Source organism: Cebidichthys violaceus, unplaced genomic scaffold, assembly GCF_023349555.1.
Source record: "Cebidichthys violaceus isolate CVI_PGR_0920_01 unplaced genomic scaffold, fCebVio1.0.p SCAF_14, whole genome shotgun sequence".
NCBI classification, from domain to species: Eukaryota; Metazoa; Chordata; class Actinopteri; order Perciformes; family Stichaeidae; genus Cebidichthys; species Cebidichthys violaceus.
The window spans coordinates 2,378,433-2,397,578 of NW_027176307.1; the positions used below are offsets into that span (position 1 = coordinate 2,378,433).

The following is a 19,146-nucleotide window of genomic DNA, read 5'->3' on the forward strand; positions in this document are numbered from 1 at the left end:
TCAGGATCATGAGGGTTTTAGACGACGCACGTCACACCAGCGTCCTCCACGTGGCCACAGTTGGTTTTGCCCCAGCCAAAAAACTTACACTGGTGGATGGTGTCTTCGGTCCCGTCACACGCCACGTCATCCATCCAGATCAGACCAGTACCTGCACAGAAAGGAGGAAAGAATTTATACATTGTAGTGCACGAAATGGACAATTTGCTTAACTCACTGTGAAAAGTTGCAGAGACTTAAGGTGGATGTAGGCGTTGTGATGACAAGGAGAGCTGGGCATTTCTAACATTAACCTTATGTTAACCACAAAATTGAAAGAGCATGTTGGTAGTGCTGCATAGAATCCGGCATATCTCGTGTGAATGTAACAGTGCAGCTCAAGTTGAATGGAGAAGAACTCTGTCTGCAGGTTTTTCCTTTCAGGAAGCCCCAACAACCTTGACCAATATTGCTATCTTCATCTTCATTTTAAACACTGCACAGCTCTTTTCATTTTATAACAGATACATTTTACATATTTTCTATTCTTGGCTATTGCAGGATTTGTTTTTTTCTTTTATCTTTAACTACTATGTTTATTGTAATCGTTAAGCTTCTTTCCTTCCTTCTATGTGAAAATCTACTTGGCAGAAGTTAACATAAATTTACATTTGCTTACATATAACGTTGTTCATACTTATAGCATTCCTAAAATGTGTATCTATTTTATCAGGAAAAGACACACAGACAACTCGAAAACATACCGTAAAATAAAAATCGCATCTGGACTTCGACATTAGCGGTCCAAGTTCAGTGACGTCTGCGATGGCTCATTCATGCAAATATGACGCAACTGCAGCCAATGAGAGGGAACATGTTGTGCCGCTGGAGCTGCTTGTTAATCACAAGCAGCTCCAGCGGCACAACAGCTGACGATTGAGAGTGCCACACATAGTGTTTCTTTCATGAGAAATCATATCTACTCTATTCTATCTATTAGAAATCATATTTAAACTCAATACAAACACACCCTGAACCCAGTGAATGGTTCTGACAGTGTATTTATTTTTGTGGTATGCAGAAAGCAGGAGTTTCCCACAGCATTACCACAGTAACAAAGCTGCATTAGCATCTATACTCAGCTTGTGTTCTTCTTCTCTTCTCACATTTTAAGAGCTAGATAAAGATTCTTGGGTTTGGTGACCTTTGTGCAGTCATTTCTCAGACAGACAAATGATTCTTCAGTTGTTGCTCTGCTATTTGCCAAAAGGTTTAACGGTTATAAGAAGTTTAAAGGTTTTAAAGGCTAGTGTTAATAGATGCAGAGACATATCTCAGAAACAGTCGGCATCATTGTGTTTATACAAGTCTTCGGGTTGAGACAGCAAGTACTCCTTACAGAATTGTTGATCAGATAATATTGTATCCGCTAATAAAATACACAGTTCCAGCTGGTAAGCAGAGCTTTTGGCCATATTGTTTCCCTATAAAACTTTGGTTCCTGTTTGTAAAACTGGAACTCACTGGAGGCTTTAAGGAAAGTCCCTTCAGTTTTGCAAAACTTCTTTCGAGGCTCGGAGGAGATGGTGCTCAGCTGTGAGGGAATAAGAGTGCTGATAATGCAGTTTGAGGACACATGACTAAAAGGATATATGTGCTGTAGGTGAGCAGAGAGGCTGACTCATCAGTAATGCCCTGAAAGCAACATCTGGAGTCTTGTAGCTGTCATCTCTGCTGCTCTGCTCTGTCACAACTGTTTATCACTCGGCTGTACTGAGCTCTCAGTGAGGGATTCAAACAAATTGTAGCGCTCAGAAAAAATGAGATAGAGAAGTGAAACAAACAATATAACAAACATCATGTTGGCAAAGTCACGGACGAGAAAGATAAAAAGCACAAAAATCTAAATTCACATAAACAAAGAAGTATAATTAAAAGCACTTCAGCTTCAGGCAATCTGGTTCATGAACTTGAATATTTCAAACCTATTAGTCTTCCACTTCAATTATTTCCTCCTATAACTGGCAAAAAGTTCAAGGCACTGTCAAGATCAAGACAACTTAAAGTAATATGACTTATCACCCAATAAGGGCCATCTGAAAATACATTACTGTTACTGTGGAAACACAGTAAACTCAGCCAGTTTTCTAAATTATTTTGTCTTATGTCTGGCTTTAATATGTAACCGCGAAAAACAAAACACCGACCAAGAGGTTGCAAAATTCATCAGTTAATACTGATGGCAAAAGAATCCCAAACTAAGTGTTTTTGCTTTCTCATGTTAACTGTACACTCCTACTGTGTACCACAGGTGATACATGTACTTTACATGACAAAGGTGGAGTTGCACTGTACATTATTTATCTACATTAGCTAATAGCAATGATAATATGTCTTTAAGTTAAGCTGTACCACATTAAAAGTGAACAAACTATCAATTTCTTTATTTCTTCAATGTGGAATTAATGCCTATTTCATGTGTAAACTGTGTGTTTTTTTAGGCTCTCTTGTGTTTGTATTTAAGTGTTTATTCTTATGTACAGGTATCATGAAAAGATCAAGAACATGAAAATAAGAGATGATTTAAAATCCAACACATCAACTCATTAGCAAAGAAAATCTCTGTTGGCTTTAACTTTGAAGTGTAAATGTGTTTTTGTTCATTACATGGCTTTCATTTAGTATCACTGAAATCCAAATGAATGAAAATCAGATCAGTACAGAACCCTGCTCCATATGTTGTTTGAAAAGCCTGGAAGATAAATCAGACAGTCTTGACAAGCTCAAGTGTCTGTTGTGAAATATTCATAATATAATTAAAAAGATAATTCACTGCACTAATAAGTCAAACTGTGTATTTGTTTCTGCAGCACATATGACATTGACCCCATGCAGACATATCAGAGATGTTTCATGCAAAAAGAGAAATGTTTTGACTCTTAGACAGCTCGTCCTTCCACTTAAATTGTGTTGTTACATTAAGGCTTTGCTCAGTCTTAGTCAGTTGCAAAAACACTGTCAGCTCTGGTGCCACATTGAGCTGATACTTGATTACATGTGTGTTATTGTGTTTGAAAGACTGACTGTATATGTTCCCTAAAAATGCTAACAAATACGGAATTGATGTATTTCTAGTTCTGCCAGTTTTAACTTGTCCTGTTCTGTGCTTTTAACCACATTAGAGTTCAAAGAAAGAAGAACACTTGGACACATAATCTGCCTGCTGAAACCAAAACTAACAAAATATAAGTTGAATCGAGTCAATTCTATTTACATAGACCAAAATCCCAAATCTAAAATGTGCTTTGAAGGGATTTACATCTGTACAACACATGGCACTCTCTATCCTTAGACCCTCAATTTAATTAAGAAAAAAATAAACCAAAATTAAATCAAACTTTAGTTGGGTATAAAAGCTCTTCCAGGACAAGGATATGTAAATTATTTCTTTTGAACACAAACAATTTCTGTAAAATCTGATCAAAATGTTGCATTTAAAGGCTCATATCTGCAAATAAACAGCAAAAATCTACATCTCAGTCAACCCATATTCTTCCAGCATTCCTGCTTTGCTTCACAACTAAACAGAAGAGAAGCTGGCTGCAGATTTGACATCTTCAAAGCAGCAGGAAGCAGCAGGAAGCAGCAGGCGCACGTGTCTCCATGCAGGCGTGGTGGAAATGAGGTATGCACTGGGGAGAACATGAGCCCCAGCTGTTCAGCTGCTGTGCCTTCTCAAGGTTTGCTTTAATGGACACGGACCTTTAAACTGTTTATTCTGGATCTCAACACACTTTTACTGCACTGTCTGCAGGCCGGGGGGTCACGCCGCTCTCACCAAACTTATGACACTTCTCACAAATAAGTGTTGAATCCCCAAAAACATTCATCTGTTTGGGATTTTAAAGGAACACCCAGGCATGATTTATAAGAGTCACTCAATTTTACAATGATTGGAAAGATAAATCTGCTAACAAAAAGAAAACAAACCTAGAAAATCAGTCAGTCCTGGATTTTGTTTAAGAGCACTTTTTCTAACTTCGGTAACTCACTCTGCTTGATTGCTGGTGTCTGTGTCTTCTCACTGATTATAAGGTGGAACAAGCAACTGTTCTTCTGTTTCTCGTCATGGGAGCTAGAAATCACTGTTCACCTCTGCAAAGAAAGCAACTATTCTTCATACATGTTTACAGTCTATCCATAATTCTGTCATCTTGATTGTGTATATTGTAATTTTACTATGTTGGTTTATTCTGTACACACATACTCTAGTGGTTTCTATTGGTTTCTGGTTTCTTTCCGTTTTTACAATAAAGTTTTTTGTGTGTTTTGTGTTTTGTATTTTCTTGCATTAATTGGGGTCAGAGGACAGAGGTGTCGTAAACTGTACAGATCGTAAAACCCCATAAAGCAAATTTATGATTTGTGATACTGTGGCTAATCAAATATATATAATTTAATAAATAATAAAAAAGAAAACAAAAGAAAGATTCACATTTTGTATCACACAATCTTCCTCAGCAGACAAAGTTAGCCTGTGTTGTCATCAAATATATTGTCAATGTTCAAATTTACATTTTTCTGAGCACTTCAAGGACTTTCCATCCATGTTGGCTTCAAAGTAGGACGTAAAAATCATTACAGTAGTTGACATAAAAATCTCACCACAAAATAAAACATAGGAACAATTGTGAGATACAATCAAAAAGCTCCAAAGAAGCTACTAAATAGACCTTGTGGTAAGATTGTCATGTAATGATTGTCCTAATAAGGAGTAAAAGTGACCACTTTCCACATATATGATACCATATGTTTAAATGTTATACTTCATATATTATTAAAAAGCACAGACATGATTGCCTGATATCTAAGGCATTGTTTTATGGTTTAGTTTTCTAACAAATACAGTACTTAAAACACAAGAAGAACAATTTGTGCTTGTTTGTGCAATTTTACATTTTACATTTTAAAGCTTCTGTTCTGGTGCTTTTTTGGTTTCTAGTGAGATTATAAATACACTCTCTCTTGCATCTCTGGTGTGCTGGTGGACTGGTGAAGGATCTTATTTGCATTGCAATCATTTTAAATGTTTCTATTATTTAGTTTGGGCATTTATTATTGCAATCCTGATTCTTTTTATTAGCCTCATGGGGCGACTGGAGCTCAGTTTGTACAGCAGCTCTGCCATTAATAGCAATGTCGGTGTCTTGAACCCCAAATTGCTCCCAAAGTTGCATTGGACCAATGTGTCTGTCAAATGCTGCCATGGCATGCGCAAATAAATATTTCATAAATAATTTAATTTAATTTATCCAACAGTTAGAGGCCAATCTGTGTCTGAGAAATGCCACGAAAGCCTTAAAAGATGTTAAAGGTGATTGTCTCATCTGAAAATATGTATTTGAAGTGCAGATAGTTTTAAATTGGATCCAGGCGTGATGTCACAGTTACTGCTGTGGAGGTCGTCCCCTTGATCAAAGGCATGCTTCCCCACAATTTTCCAGACTTATTGGTAACAACTCTGCTTGGACAGAGACTCGGAATGATGTAAGGCTGACTTGGTGAATGAAATAAAATGGAGAGGTAGAGAGAGAAACAGACAGAGACAGAGAGCAAGAAAGCGGGAGAGATGGATATGACCCCCGAGACTCTTTCTTGACGACATCTGGCTCGCATAACTTTCCCCATAAAACCTTAATATTAATCCCTGCAGCATTTTAGGGCATTGTTACTGCAGGTATAACCAGGCAACAGCAAAAGAAAAAATGCAGAGTTCGTAAAAATCAGAACTACTGCCATCAGTAAACTTCATCATGGATCTGTGCTGTGGGCAATTTCTTTTTTACTTATTTCCTGTCTTGATGAAGATGTTCTTTATTCCATAAAATGACCACTGACTCACAAAGAATGAGCTTAAAGGGAGAGTACCTTCAAACTAATAATCAAAATATCCTCTATTCTTACTTGCCTTACTGTAGTTAATAGTGGTGTTTACTTTTACTACAGCTGATGCATTCACTAAATCTGTGTTTTTTGATTAACTACTTGGCATCCAGAGAGCGTTTGGTTTCTATCTACATCGTACACAAAAACAGCAGAAAGTTCCCTGAGACAGATGTTTACAGATAACATATTTTTCTTGTAGGCATGTACAGTCTTGAGGTCATAAAGTTTGGGCAGTGCATCACAGACATCTTTGCAGACATGAGCAGTATAAAATGTATGTTTCATGGACTCTCATGGATCCTTGCAACTATGCGGACATGTATTGCCTAATGCAAATGTCAGAGGGAGCAGTTGTTTTCCCACTTGTAACTTTTGGAAAACATATTTACACTTCTGAGAAACACAGACCAAACAGCCAAACCACACACCAAACCAAACTCTTTTTACAGAAAGAATTAACAAAATTAACAATATGATGTTGTTTAAACTGAGAACAAACGAAAAGAAAGAGCAGACAATCATTACCCTCACTTTGAGTTGCATTTTGTGCATGAAAAATACTACATAAATACAGTTTGATATCATTACATTATGTTTATTCAATGCCCGTGCTTGCATACTGTTTATCTTGAGGGTTTGATTTTGGACTCATGAATGAATCACATCTTGGATGATGAGGCTGAATGATAAATAGACTATGTACAGTATACTGGACAATCAACAATGCAACTGCAGATTTTATCAGCTGTTGCTGGACAGCTAACTAAGCTAATGTTAGCTTTGTGAGTTAGTTGAATGGAATAAACTAGATTCCTTTGTAAGGTGGTTCAAATATACACTTGATGGCAGGAAAACAACAGCTTGTATATGTTTGAGTGTCGGCCATACCCTGTCCGAAGCGTCCGGTCTTATGGACCTCAGCGACTCCTCGGTATCCCAGCATCCTGCACACCACGTCCCCATCTTTTTTGTCCCAGGCGTCGTCACACACCGTCCCCCAGCGGCGTTCATGGAAAACCTCCACACGACCTTCGTGAGGGCCTGACCCGTTTACCAGCCGCACCAGGGTCTCCTCCACTGCAACACACACAAGCCTACATTAACATAAGGATCTGTATGCAATGTGACGTTTTGCAATATGTATGCAAATACACATGAACTGGCATTTAAATACATATTTGCTTCTACAATCGAATGTGTTTATTGGATCCTCCAAGTGATAAAAAGTTTGTAGCAAACAGCATCACGCTCCTTAGTGTGCAGAAAATGGAGTCTTTATTATTTATTCCAACACGACTATATTTAAAGAACACATGACCCTCTTTATCCGTCACTTGTTGGCATGACTTTGAACTCAAAATGAGCAGGATATTTGTGTTTATGAGTTGAATGAAGCCTTGTAAATCAAACCAATATGACAACAAGCAGAGATGAAGGTTGTTTCCAACAGAAGTTTTTTTATCCAGAAACCACATAAATAGTCTTTGATTCAAAAAGTAAAATAAATAAAATGATTCCCATGTGAAGTCACTTTTTTCTTTCTTCCTGTTATATGAACCCCCTTGTAAAAAGTTGGGGGTTACAAGAATTTGGAACTGGACGTTCCGTCCAAAAGTAATTTTTCTGCGATTGCTGACCATCATCTGAACATAATGATCTATAGTCTGGGAATAATCACTGGAATTTGACAGAATACTGTATGAAGGATTTTGAAATTCACAAATTCGATCTTTGAATCTTCATGCATCTGTAAACAGACAAAGTAAACAAAACTCCAGCCAATCCAATATAAAGGCCTACACTATAAAACATGTCAAAAACCATGAAATGTACAACATACGCCAAATAGCAAGTATTGAGTGTATTGAGACACAAATAAAGTGAAAGTATAAGGATGTAAAGCTAATGAAAAATGTAATACTAAAAAGTCACTGTTAGACATTTGCTAATTTCTTGTATTTAGCTGTAAAATCCTATTCACTTATGATTCTGCTTCCTATGTGAAAGTGTCAAACGGCTGTCTCCCAGCCAATGTTATTATATGCAAAGTTCAGCTACTTTCAATCATTGATTCACAGCAGACAGAGGCAGAAAGAGACTATCTAGACATAGGGTTGTGAAGGTACAGTCGAAATACTGCGTGTCTATTAAAAGACACCTGCTAAGAGTGAGAATACGGGATGTTTGTGACACACGCCTGTATGCATAAGCACCTTCATCTGAACTTCTTTCTCATCCTCTTTCTAACCTAGCAAGCTGGGAGATCCGAATTTGCAAATGTGAACCCTGTTTATTGCAATAAATAAACTCTGAAAGACAACTTGATCTTTGTGAATTAATCTATAAAGTGCCACCACATTTCTAGAATCAATAAAAACAGGATTTTTAACACAATATATAACAGGATATTAAAAAAAACAAATAAAAAGCCAGTTCGCTGAATTCAGGGTTGGAGTGCCTTGCTCAACAACTTGCATAGAGGAACGTATAACATTATAATCACATTGAAGTGTGTCTCTGTGTGTGTGTGTGTGTGTGTGTGTGTGTGAGTGTGTTTGTGTTAGCTGAGGCTTCATGGATCCAATGTACATCTCGTATTCCTAAAACTATTCCGTATAATTGACTTGATTTATCACCTTTGAGAGCGCAGAGAGAAAATGAGAAAGAGAGGTAAACATACACACACACACACACACACACACACACACACACTATCCTCTGTGTTAAGACATGCTCGCTGACCGAGACTGTTGACAAAGTGCTGGAGAGTAAATCCAGACACTGTATCTGGACAGGATATTAGTCTCATCAGACCATCATAAATTCTAACTGTGTACTATTTAACTCTGATTAGATAGTCAAGTAGTTTGCACTCACTAGCCCATCATAATTTAATACCTACCATAACATCACACAATCATATCTGCTGCGCATATTTGTATCACATTCTTGCAGAAAACCAGCAAATTGAAACCAGAAATTAGGTGTACTTTCAACCTCCCGTTGCTCTTCTTTCTCGACAAACCTAAAGTGACTGAAAGCGGAAAGCAACGAGTGCTAGAATAGCACATACTCAGTTTTCAACAAAGAATGAGTAATTGAGTACTCAATTACCTGAAACAGATGTTGAAACTATTTGTTCACTCGTCAAACACAATACAGTCCCTCTTTTCTAAATTCCTATTAAGTTGGGTAAAACCTGGAAGACTTTTCGCTGGCATAAAGATGAAGTATCACAGTTATTGATACGTTTTATGATGGTTAACTACTCTTCTGAACAGGATACTTTACTTTTAAATGTCATTAAATCAACCACCATACAAAAATCTGTTCCAATGGCAGCAGAAAAAAAACTTTTTCCACACACATGATACATATTTTTTGCTAATAGTAATTTATAGCTTTGGTGGTATAAATGTACCCTCAATTCTAGTCTTCTAGTCACTGAGAAACAAAATGAAATTAGCTGCTTTTATCTTTTTTTGGTTCGGGAGAAATGGGATACAGACAAACACAGTACAGTTCTTTTTATTATCAGCTGAATTGATTGAATTAGTGTTAATATTGGATTTTATTTAGATTGCAGCACATTTTTGACACTTCTTTAGAAGGTAGGAGGTATCTTAAAGATCAGAAATCAACAATACCATTTTCCCTGACTTACTCTACTCATCTTTTTCTCTCTCCTCCCCGTAAAGTGCCTGAGGCTCCCCGCTGTGCAAATGAGAGAGTCTGGGAAGAAGATGAGGAGGAAGAGGAACAAGAGGAAAGGTTCTGAGTGGACTGAGTTTTCCAAACACAACTGGTTAATCCTTATCCTCAAAGCCTTTTCTCTTAAAATAGTTAAAAAACAAACAATAAAGAGTAAATGTAACCTCTTTAGCTTGTATGATTTATTTGCGTAAGCTATGCACCCAAACAAGGATGATTTTCAAACCAAATAATCATACGTTTTCCTCACCATACAGGGCTATAATTCTATAATAAAGCTAAGTTGCTCCACAAAAACAATGTTGTTTCTTTAATCTTCTTTTACATGGATCAACATGCAATTTTAGCTTCAGTCTGTTAGCATAATATTCAGTGCTTGAAAGGAAAACAAAATAAGTGTTGTTTGTAGTCTATAGTATCACTCTACATTGTATTATTGGATGTATACAAACCAGAATTGTTACTAATTATTTTACAAAAAGGATGTGACCATTGTATTGATTAATAACTGCACCCATGTTGCCAAAAGAACCTGATATAGAGAGGGCAAAAAAGAGTGGTTAACAGGCATAGCAACAGCAGCTAAGGGCAGCTCATTGTTTGGTGAAAACGTTTTCTGGTATCATTAAAAAAAAATGTCAAAACCACAAATTTCATTTTTGGATTAAAATGTAAGAAAGTAAGACTTTAACTTACAACTAAGACCTTAAGTTTATGTAGTTAATGCCTTTTACTGAGCCATAAAGCTTGTGCACAATAACGAGTGAAGTTAGCAATCCAAACAAATACTTCTTTAAGTCATAATGCATAAAAAGAATCAAGAACCCTGGTGTCTAACTTATCCTGCCTCTTTACAGCCTGACAGCTCTCATGTTCACTTTAGGCAGCCAACAAAGTGGTTCACCATAAACTCACTAATTTGGACAACAAGCCTGTTGTTCCTGTGCATGAGATATAATGACCGGGGAAAATTAGACCAGCCAGCTCCAAGTGTTGAGGGTCGTCCAAGTGGTTCAAGCCTCAGAGGCCGGGCGGAGCTACAGCACCAGACTGTCGGTACCTGAACAAGGCCAGAACAGGGAGTGATCGCCTATTACTAATGTTTATCTGGCAGGCAGGGAGGCTCTGCACTGAGCAGGACTGAATGGCTTCAGGACAACAGTTAACCACAGCTGTTCAGAAAATGTCCTTCTTATTGTTGTCTTTCACAATGTTAGCTCTTTTTATGTTTTCTTCTTTTGACTCCTCTTCCTGTTTAGCACCATTTGTTTGCTTCTAATTTGATTTTCTTGGCCAGTCTTGCACTCTCAAAATTTGGCGTACCATACAAGCACATTTTAAAAACCAGTGTGTGCCTCTCATGTGGTTTTTGTTTTACATTCTATAGCAGGGGTCTTCAACGTTTTTCAGGCCAAGGACCCCCAAACTGATAGAGAGATGGAGCAGGGACCCCCTACTATATATTGTATAAAATTGTGTTTTATATTAAACTGGGCCTAGTGCCATGTATAAACATACCTTGTTATTGTGCATTCAATAATAAGCTATTCAAATAATACACAGGTTCAAATATTCATGTTTTTATTTTAAACATGTGCAACGTACAGTGAGTAGGGTGGTCGTGCCACTGCCATTTAGAAACATACCTCGTCAACTCATACCAATGCCAATATCAACATTGTCTGTCAATTGCATGATAATCATGCATACAAGCTATTCAAATTTACGTTTTTATTTTAAACATAAATGTGGAAATGAAAATGAGTGATGGTCTATTAGTGCCACTGCCATGCATAAACATACCTGTTATCTTGCATACAATGCTGAACTATTCAAATAATGGACAGATTTGTTGGGAAAAACAAAAACAAAAGTACCTCCACGGACCCCTTAGGGGTCGCAGACCCCCTGTTGAAGACCTCTGTTCTAAAGCATTATTATTATTATCATTATTATTATTCATTTTTGGAATTACCGTGATTTACTTTTCAGCCAAGTGAACGATTATAATATATTTAAAAGTACTTAAATATTTCTGAAGAGTTTCTTCATAATTTATTCTCAAAAGTTTGAGAGGCTCTTAATGGATTTACAATGGATGCAATGATATGTGATACTTGATGCAGCATGACTTTTAAAAGAAGCGCTGACTATAAAAGACCTGAATACTACTGTGATATATGTTAAAAGAATGGTTTGACGATTTGAGAAAATGCTTCACCTTCTTGCTGAGAATTAGATGAAAATATTGATACCACTCTCATATGTGTTTGGTACATATAAGGCTTCAGCCAGAAACTGGTTAGCTTAGCTTAGCATAAAGACTGGAAAGAGTTAGCCTGGCTCTATCCAATGGTGACAAAAGCAGCCTGAAAACACCACTAAAGCTCACTAAAAATTAAGATCATGTAGAAGACGATGACAGTGGGGATGGATATAGCCACAGACTTCCCAATTCTATTAAATATCGATTCAATTATGGATATTTCAGTTACAATACAATTATTTTATTGTTGAGTTGTAGTATTTCCACAATAGTTCACTTCAATTTGGCACATCTTTTGTCCAGCTCTTCTCTGTCTTCATAGTTTTTAAATATAAATTGCAACCAGACATTTGCCTTAAAGCTTGGCGGTGACTTCAGTGTAGCAGCTCCCGTAGCAACTGTAGCAACTGAGGTTCGCTATAGTCTTGCACATGGCCAGGTCTCACTGCAATAACCAGAACCAGAGGCTCGCCGAGCAGGACCAACAGGTTTAAAGACTGAATCGATATTGGATCATTCAAATGAAGATCGATTTGAATATTTTAAACAGAGCCGCAGATGAAAGGGTCAAAGTGGACCTGATTCTGCAGATAAAATTAAAAATAACAAATTAAAGACTGCCCACTGTTTAAAAGTGTTCTCAGCATCAGTAGTTCTGCATGTGTGTTTGCTTAGCTGTGGTTGCAAATTAGAAATTAATAAAATTAGATTAAACTACACTGTGGGGGAGCCAGGTTCTTCTGTTCCCGCTAACAGATAATTGAATGCAGAAAATAAAAAGAACATAATAATACGGGAGAACTGAATAGTAGAAGATAAATACGTATATTGACTAATCTCTGATAATGGTCCTCAGTACTGATGTTGGAGGGTGACACTAAGGAGAGCTTTTAGCTTGACTTCAAATAAAAATAATAACACCGTGTTTTCATGAGTCCCAAGCCGAAATCATGTATATTTGGATCGCTGTAGCTGCACAGGTCCATTGTGAAAACAACCTGTTAAGTGTTGGACCCTCGAGATCAAGCTGCAAGCTGAAGGTAAGAACACATGCAAGAGTGTATGCATGTGTGGTTGTGTGTGTAAGCATCACTTCCAGTTACTCTTGTAATACATCAACTGTCAAGAGAAAATTACACAAAATGCCCCAAAAATGAAAGATTTGGTGTTTTGTTACATACACATAGGAAAACGTCTTTGGGGAATTATAATAGGGAAATTGTTGGACTTTAGCCTCAACTAATGTCAGACGTATTTCATGCCATACCCTAAAAATCAAAACTAAGTGATACAGAACAGTTCATGATATTCTTATCTGTTTCTGCAGGGAACCATTGAAAGATTCACAACTTTGCGAATGGGTTCAAGTGTGTATATCTTCACTAACATAAGCCACCATCTATAGCAAGTCCAGCTAAGTAACTTACACCTACAGTGGTGCATCCAGGCCACCTTAGGTATTTTAGTTTGAGGGGGTACAGGTTTCCTCACTTTGTTGATACTTTATTAGGCTAATGTTAGCGGCTCTGTCCTTCTCTTTACTATATTTATTGCATGCTTCTTGAGACCCAGCACATACTCTCAAAATGTGAAACACCGAGGACAGTTACAATTCAAAAGATTTGAGTTGAATGCAGAGAGTTCGGTATAACAAGTCTTTTTTCACCACCATCAATTGTTACAGGTTAGAAGACCAATGTGTAACACAACAGTTTATATGTCATGTAAACTGTAAACTGCATTTGCTGTCGAGGTTTACGCAAGAGCTAAAGATTATGATCCTTTCGGTGACATAACGTCCTGTATGGCAGGTTCACATTGTGTCAACGCCCAACATGTGTTGACGAACGTCCTTTGTCCCACAGACAAACCTTCAGTGGTTTTGGGTCACTCATTCTGGTGCTCGTTCTGGTAAGTGATCGTATGCAGTGCGTATGCTTTGAAGTGTAAAAAGATCTGAGTCATGCATCAAACGATAAGTCAGCCACATGAGGTTTGTGACAAGAACAGTGAGGCTGTGATTCGATATTTCTGACAGCCAGCAGCATGTGGTCTCAGTCTGCCTTTCTTTCTCTGAAACCTCAAAGATCCGTGTCTTGTAAATGAAGTGAGGAAAGAATTGATGTTTGACGTTTCTTTAACGGGCAGAAAAAGCATATTCAGATGGGCGGGGGTTCATGTCTATTTGACGGGAACCACATCGCTCATCGCATGGAGAAAAACATACTGATGTAGAAGGTAGAACAACATTTGTGGCAAAAAAAAGAAATGTCTGTGGTTTTGCGGGTCATTAATGTTGTTTTTCTTTCTACCAGGTTGGTGGTTTTGTAAGAGGTTTCAGCTTACCCTCACAGGACGTACGTATATATGTATAATGGTTTTCAAGTCCTTTTGATGTACACTAAGCCATGTGGTTCTTCATCGAGTGTCGGAAACCGTGAGATTACGGTGAAAAGAAAAGCAGATCCTTTAAACTTCCCACAGCTCTTTGCAAAGGATATCAGGTGTGGCAGAGATCTATGAGGCTCATAAAGTCATCAGCTCGTAAATTTCTGAACTTCTTTTGCCAATTTTGGATTATGTGCACTGATATATGTGCATGTATTACAGCAGTGTTTCATTACTGCATGGCCGTTAAGGGTAGAATATTATATAATTTATCAACAGTTTATTTGATTATTCTTGTGTTTTTATCTTTTCCAGACATTTTTTGTAAAATTAACGTTTTAAAAATGTTTAAATCTCCATCCTAAAATTTGGGATCTCTTGTTAAATGAACATATTTTGAATGCAATCAGTTAACAATGTCTGTAAATGTAGCTAGCTTCTCCTATGTTTGTGCCTCTCATGTATTGCCATTACTGTACATTTCAGTCAAAGAGATTCTGCATCCGGTTTTCCAATAAAATCATTAGTCAAAATGTTTTGGGAAAACCAAAAGGGTTCAAAGACTCTTTTAACCATCTGGATAAAAAACAATTGTCCACTGCACATTGAAATATTTTTTCATAATCTAAATTAAGACGGTAGCTGGAAATGACATACCTCCTTCCTTAATTTGAACAACATGAACCAAAATGTAATAATGTATTATCTGTTATATTTGTCACAGCGCTGCCCCTTCTCTCCTGTCACTCTTTCTTTCTAATATTTTATATTTTCAAAACAACATTCATATTTTGCTTGTGGTTAACAAAGTTCTAGCTAAATTGATTAGGAAATATGGTGACTGAGAAATGGGTTAAAAATATTCTTTTGTGCACCAACTGGAATTCGTTATTCATCCAGATGTTTAGAAAAGTCTTTGAGGATTGACTGTGTTGTTCAAAGATCACCAGGTATACAATTTTAGGTCAATAAGATGCTTATATTTGTGACTCTAATGTAATGTTTAGTACACACGATAGGCATAAATTGAAGCTACCACTCTACCACTACAGAACTACAGAAATTTAGCAGATGTCTGAAATAGTTAAGATGTAGATTAAATAGAGTAATACAATCTGATGTTGCTGTTGTTTACATGAAGATACAATCACTTATAATGCATCCTAACGGCTCAGGGTAATGCTTTCTGCAATAAACATCTTATACATTTATCTGTTTATGTCTCATCTTTCTTTGCAGTATCTGATCACAATTTTCCCTGAAGATCCCAAACCCAGGTGAATGGTTGGTAAGTTACTCAAAAGTGATGTTCATACATTAGTTTGAGCAGTTATATTACTCTATTTTATTTGTTCAAACAGGTGGAAAAATTTCAACCCGACTTCACAATGATCTTATGACATTGCCAGAATCCAGCTGTCATGCAATGTAAGAAATATATTGTTAGCCAGGACAGACTGGGAAGGAACAAGCACTGTCTTCACCCTAAAACCAACAGCATTGGTCCAGTCTTCAAATGTGCTAAAACAACCTTATGTTTGCCTGAGAAGGACCTCTTGGGCGGTGCAAAGTCGGACTATTGTCTCTCTAAAATGCAAGAAGTTAAGAGACATGCCGTTATGGCGTTGCAAAACCTCAAAGGAAGGAGGCTAGGGGGGATGGTTAGGTCAGCAAAACATGTGATTTGGACATGGCCGACTGTTCCTTAAACCAAGTAGAGTAAATTACCAAAGCAGAGTCATATTAATTGTTTTTGCAATCATCATACACATTTTGGCGGGCACAGACAAATATGTTGTCTTGATATCAGTACAAGAATCCACATCCATTAGCTGTTTGCCACTTCTTTCTTCACACCTTTACACTGTTAACCCACCTATCAGCTCTTACCCGTTTTCTCTCCTCTGTCTCCTTGATCCCCCTTCTCCCCCTTCCAACCTCTTTCTCCTCTGTCACCTGAGGACAAACAGAAAAACAAACCGGAAATCATACGACTTTACTGGACAAGAAATACAATCTGAGCTGGTAAAACACAACTCTCATTCTTAGACAAACATTATACTTGACCTTTACTTTACTTTGTAGATGCCAACTTGCAGTTTATTTAAAGTTTGTTGTTTTATTTAGCTTTATTTAGGCCTAATCCTATATTTTTCTGTCTTTGCATGTCCACGGACTATATTGCATTGAATCTGTCTTTTATTTGTTGGTTATGTTCCTTTTTGATTCATGAATATTTGGACAAGTGTGTTATATTTAGGTTATTTATGACAGAAACAAATCAAATCAAATAATCACTTTTAACTACACACTTATAACAACGTAATAGCAGTAAAACTGTTTTAGGGATTGTATTAATAATATCCAGTTTTTAAAGAGTTAATGTGTAATCTCTAGCTACATGCTCCAAATAAATAGGGGGCAGCATTTCACCTCTTTTACAAGGTCCATACAATCTAAATTTACAGTCATCAGTTATAAAAAAAGCCAACTACTAACTAACAGCAGGGCAAGAGCATACAACATTCAACCAAACTGCTGAGAGCAGGTCTGCGTAACACTGCTATTTTATAATCTTTAAGTATAGCGTCAGCGTATCGTTCCGTTAGCCATCTGTGTGTTTGTGCCACTAACCGGGGCTGTATGGTCAGTGTATAATTTGATAGTTTGTTTATTGGATTAAATTCTAAGTGGCAGGAACTAGAAAATGACCTGCACCGTCGTCCCGTCCTTCCCCCGATCAGGAGACCACCCCGCCAGAGGAGACAGACACCCAGTCAGCAGCCGAAGCTACTCGAATTCTCCCAGCTAAAACCCCAGCGCCGAGAGGCACAGTGGGCTGGTGGGGCAGTGTATAACGGCAGCAACAGAAAGTCTGCTCATCTTGCGTGAAGTCGGGGCAGTCCCCCAGGTTCACAACCGCGGTTCTGGGGTTTACACTGGCTGAATTTGAGCTAACTGCTAACTGGAGGTACGTCTCCAGGAGTTGCCACATTCTCTACTCGGAAACAGCCTCCGGGCGACGGCGAGGACAAGCTAAAGGTGTGAGTCGTTTTCTAGTTTCTGCCACTTTGGCTTTATTCCAATAAACATATATTATACAATACACAACTCACACACAAAAACTCATTATCGCCTCTCCAGGTACAAATGGTTTTACAAGACAGGACATGCCAGGGCTAGTTGGTTAGCATGCTCATTTCAGTAGATTTCTCTGAAGCACAAGTCCATCAACACTATCACAACTAACATTCTGTTAATAGTACATACTGTACGTCTTAAACAAAAATTCTGGCCAGATCTCACACATTGGACCTTTCTTGAAAGAATACCAACAATTGTCAACCTATTCATCAGTTGAACCCGATACTCATAACCAAAACCAATGATGTGTACCGTCTCCAGACAGTGGCAACCACAACATAGCACACATGGGGGCAGAAATGTGAAATAAGACAGAAACAGCTTAACCGTTGACAGGTTTAGATTTAAAAACCTTTCCTCCACCTCATACCCATTTCCTCTCCTTTGTATATTTTTTTTGCAGAAGCCTCAAAAAGAAATTCTGCCCTGTAATCTTGTCTTATGATATGTATATTAGAGGACACCAGCCCTGCGTCCGGTTCTTAATTTACCTCTAAATGTTGTGGTTAAATGTTGTTTTTACGTGAGGTGAATGAGGTTGAACTAGAGGAAGCAGAACAAGAGTGGACAGAAGTAGAACTGAAATAAAGGTACCAGTGTCAAGATCATTTCTTGGAGTGTCTTTACAGTGTAGATGTTTGAATGTTGAAAAACAGCTCAATCAATGTGAGGAGAAAATCCTCTCATTTGTGGTTTCTGCAAAATTACGGTATGTTCAAGCACGACACCTCCCTCCAATCATCATCTTGGATACGTCTGTTTCTCATTTGTTTTCGTTTCAAAATATGATTCTATTTCAAACTTGGGGAATAACCTCCGAATCAGGAAAGAGAGAGAGTCTGTCTCAGTGCCATTCGTTGCTAATTTTCAGCCATGAGGTTTGAAACCACAAGTCTGTTTTTGCCATGAAGCTATAAGAGGATCAGCTTCAAGTCGGCACTTATCCCACCCTTAATTTTAATCTTTATTTCACATCCCAGACCACAGGGGCAGCTGCCAGGCGAGGTGGCACTCTGTCCCATGTGTTACTGGATGTGTGTGTCCATGTCTGAGTAGTGTATCTAACACCACACCCTGCCTGTAACGGGTCTCAGCTTTCAGTGTCACCTCCATCTTGACTACAACCTTAACAACTAAATAACAGGAAAAACCAAACACACTGGTAAGCTACTGCTAAGCCAAAAGAGACAACAGAGGCATTTGATTTCAAACTGCACTCGTAAAGTTGCATGCTGGTGGTAATAAATGGCAGTTATGAGTAAATATGTGACGTTTAAGCTCTTAAAGCCTCACTAAATAACAATTTTAGCCATAATAGCAGCTGTGTGGATGGAGAAGTTAGTCTGTTGTTTCACCAATTTATCTCAACAACTATTGGATGCATTGTAATTAGCCAATGCTGTCATGTTAACAAGCTACACATTAGTACTTTAGCATTGTCATTGTTGCTAGCATGGCTGTAGGCTCTCTTTCTTGTTTGTATTAACAATAAATACAATTACTTTGTTTTGGTTTTACAGCTGGCAAAATAACTGTATTGTTCAGTCTCAGCACATAAATACAATTTTCAGCTGGAGCACGTTGTTGTTTACAGTGAAAATGATCAATAATCCCACTGTTTCTGAGAAGTTGGTGGAGACCGAAACAGAGTTAAAATGCAAGTGAATATTGGACATAATAGTCAACAGGTTGCCAAAACCAGAACTCCAAAC

The 19,146-nt window shown here is 37.7% G+C and overlaps 1 protein-coding gene across 1 annotated transcript in view; it reads right to left on the minus strand.

Annotated features, from left to right (window-relative positions):
• The window catches only part of scara5 (scavenger receptor class A, member 5 (putative)), a 61,761-nt gene continuing 42,615 nt past the window's right edge, over window positions 1-19,146 (minus strand). Inside the window, exons 9-11 of the mRNA XM_068708224.1 lie at window positions 16,181-16,246; window positions 6,814-7,002; window positions 1-151 (exon numbers count right to left, since the gene is read on the minus strand). Coding sequence (XP_068564325.1) covers window positions 18-151; window positions 6,814-7,002; window positions 16,181-16,246 — 389 coding nt within the window. The 3' untranslated portion in view covers window positions 1-17. The remainder of the gene's footprint in view (window positions 152-6,813; window positions 7,003-16,180; window positions 16,247-19,146) is intronic.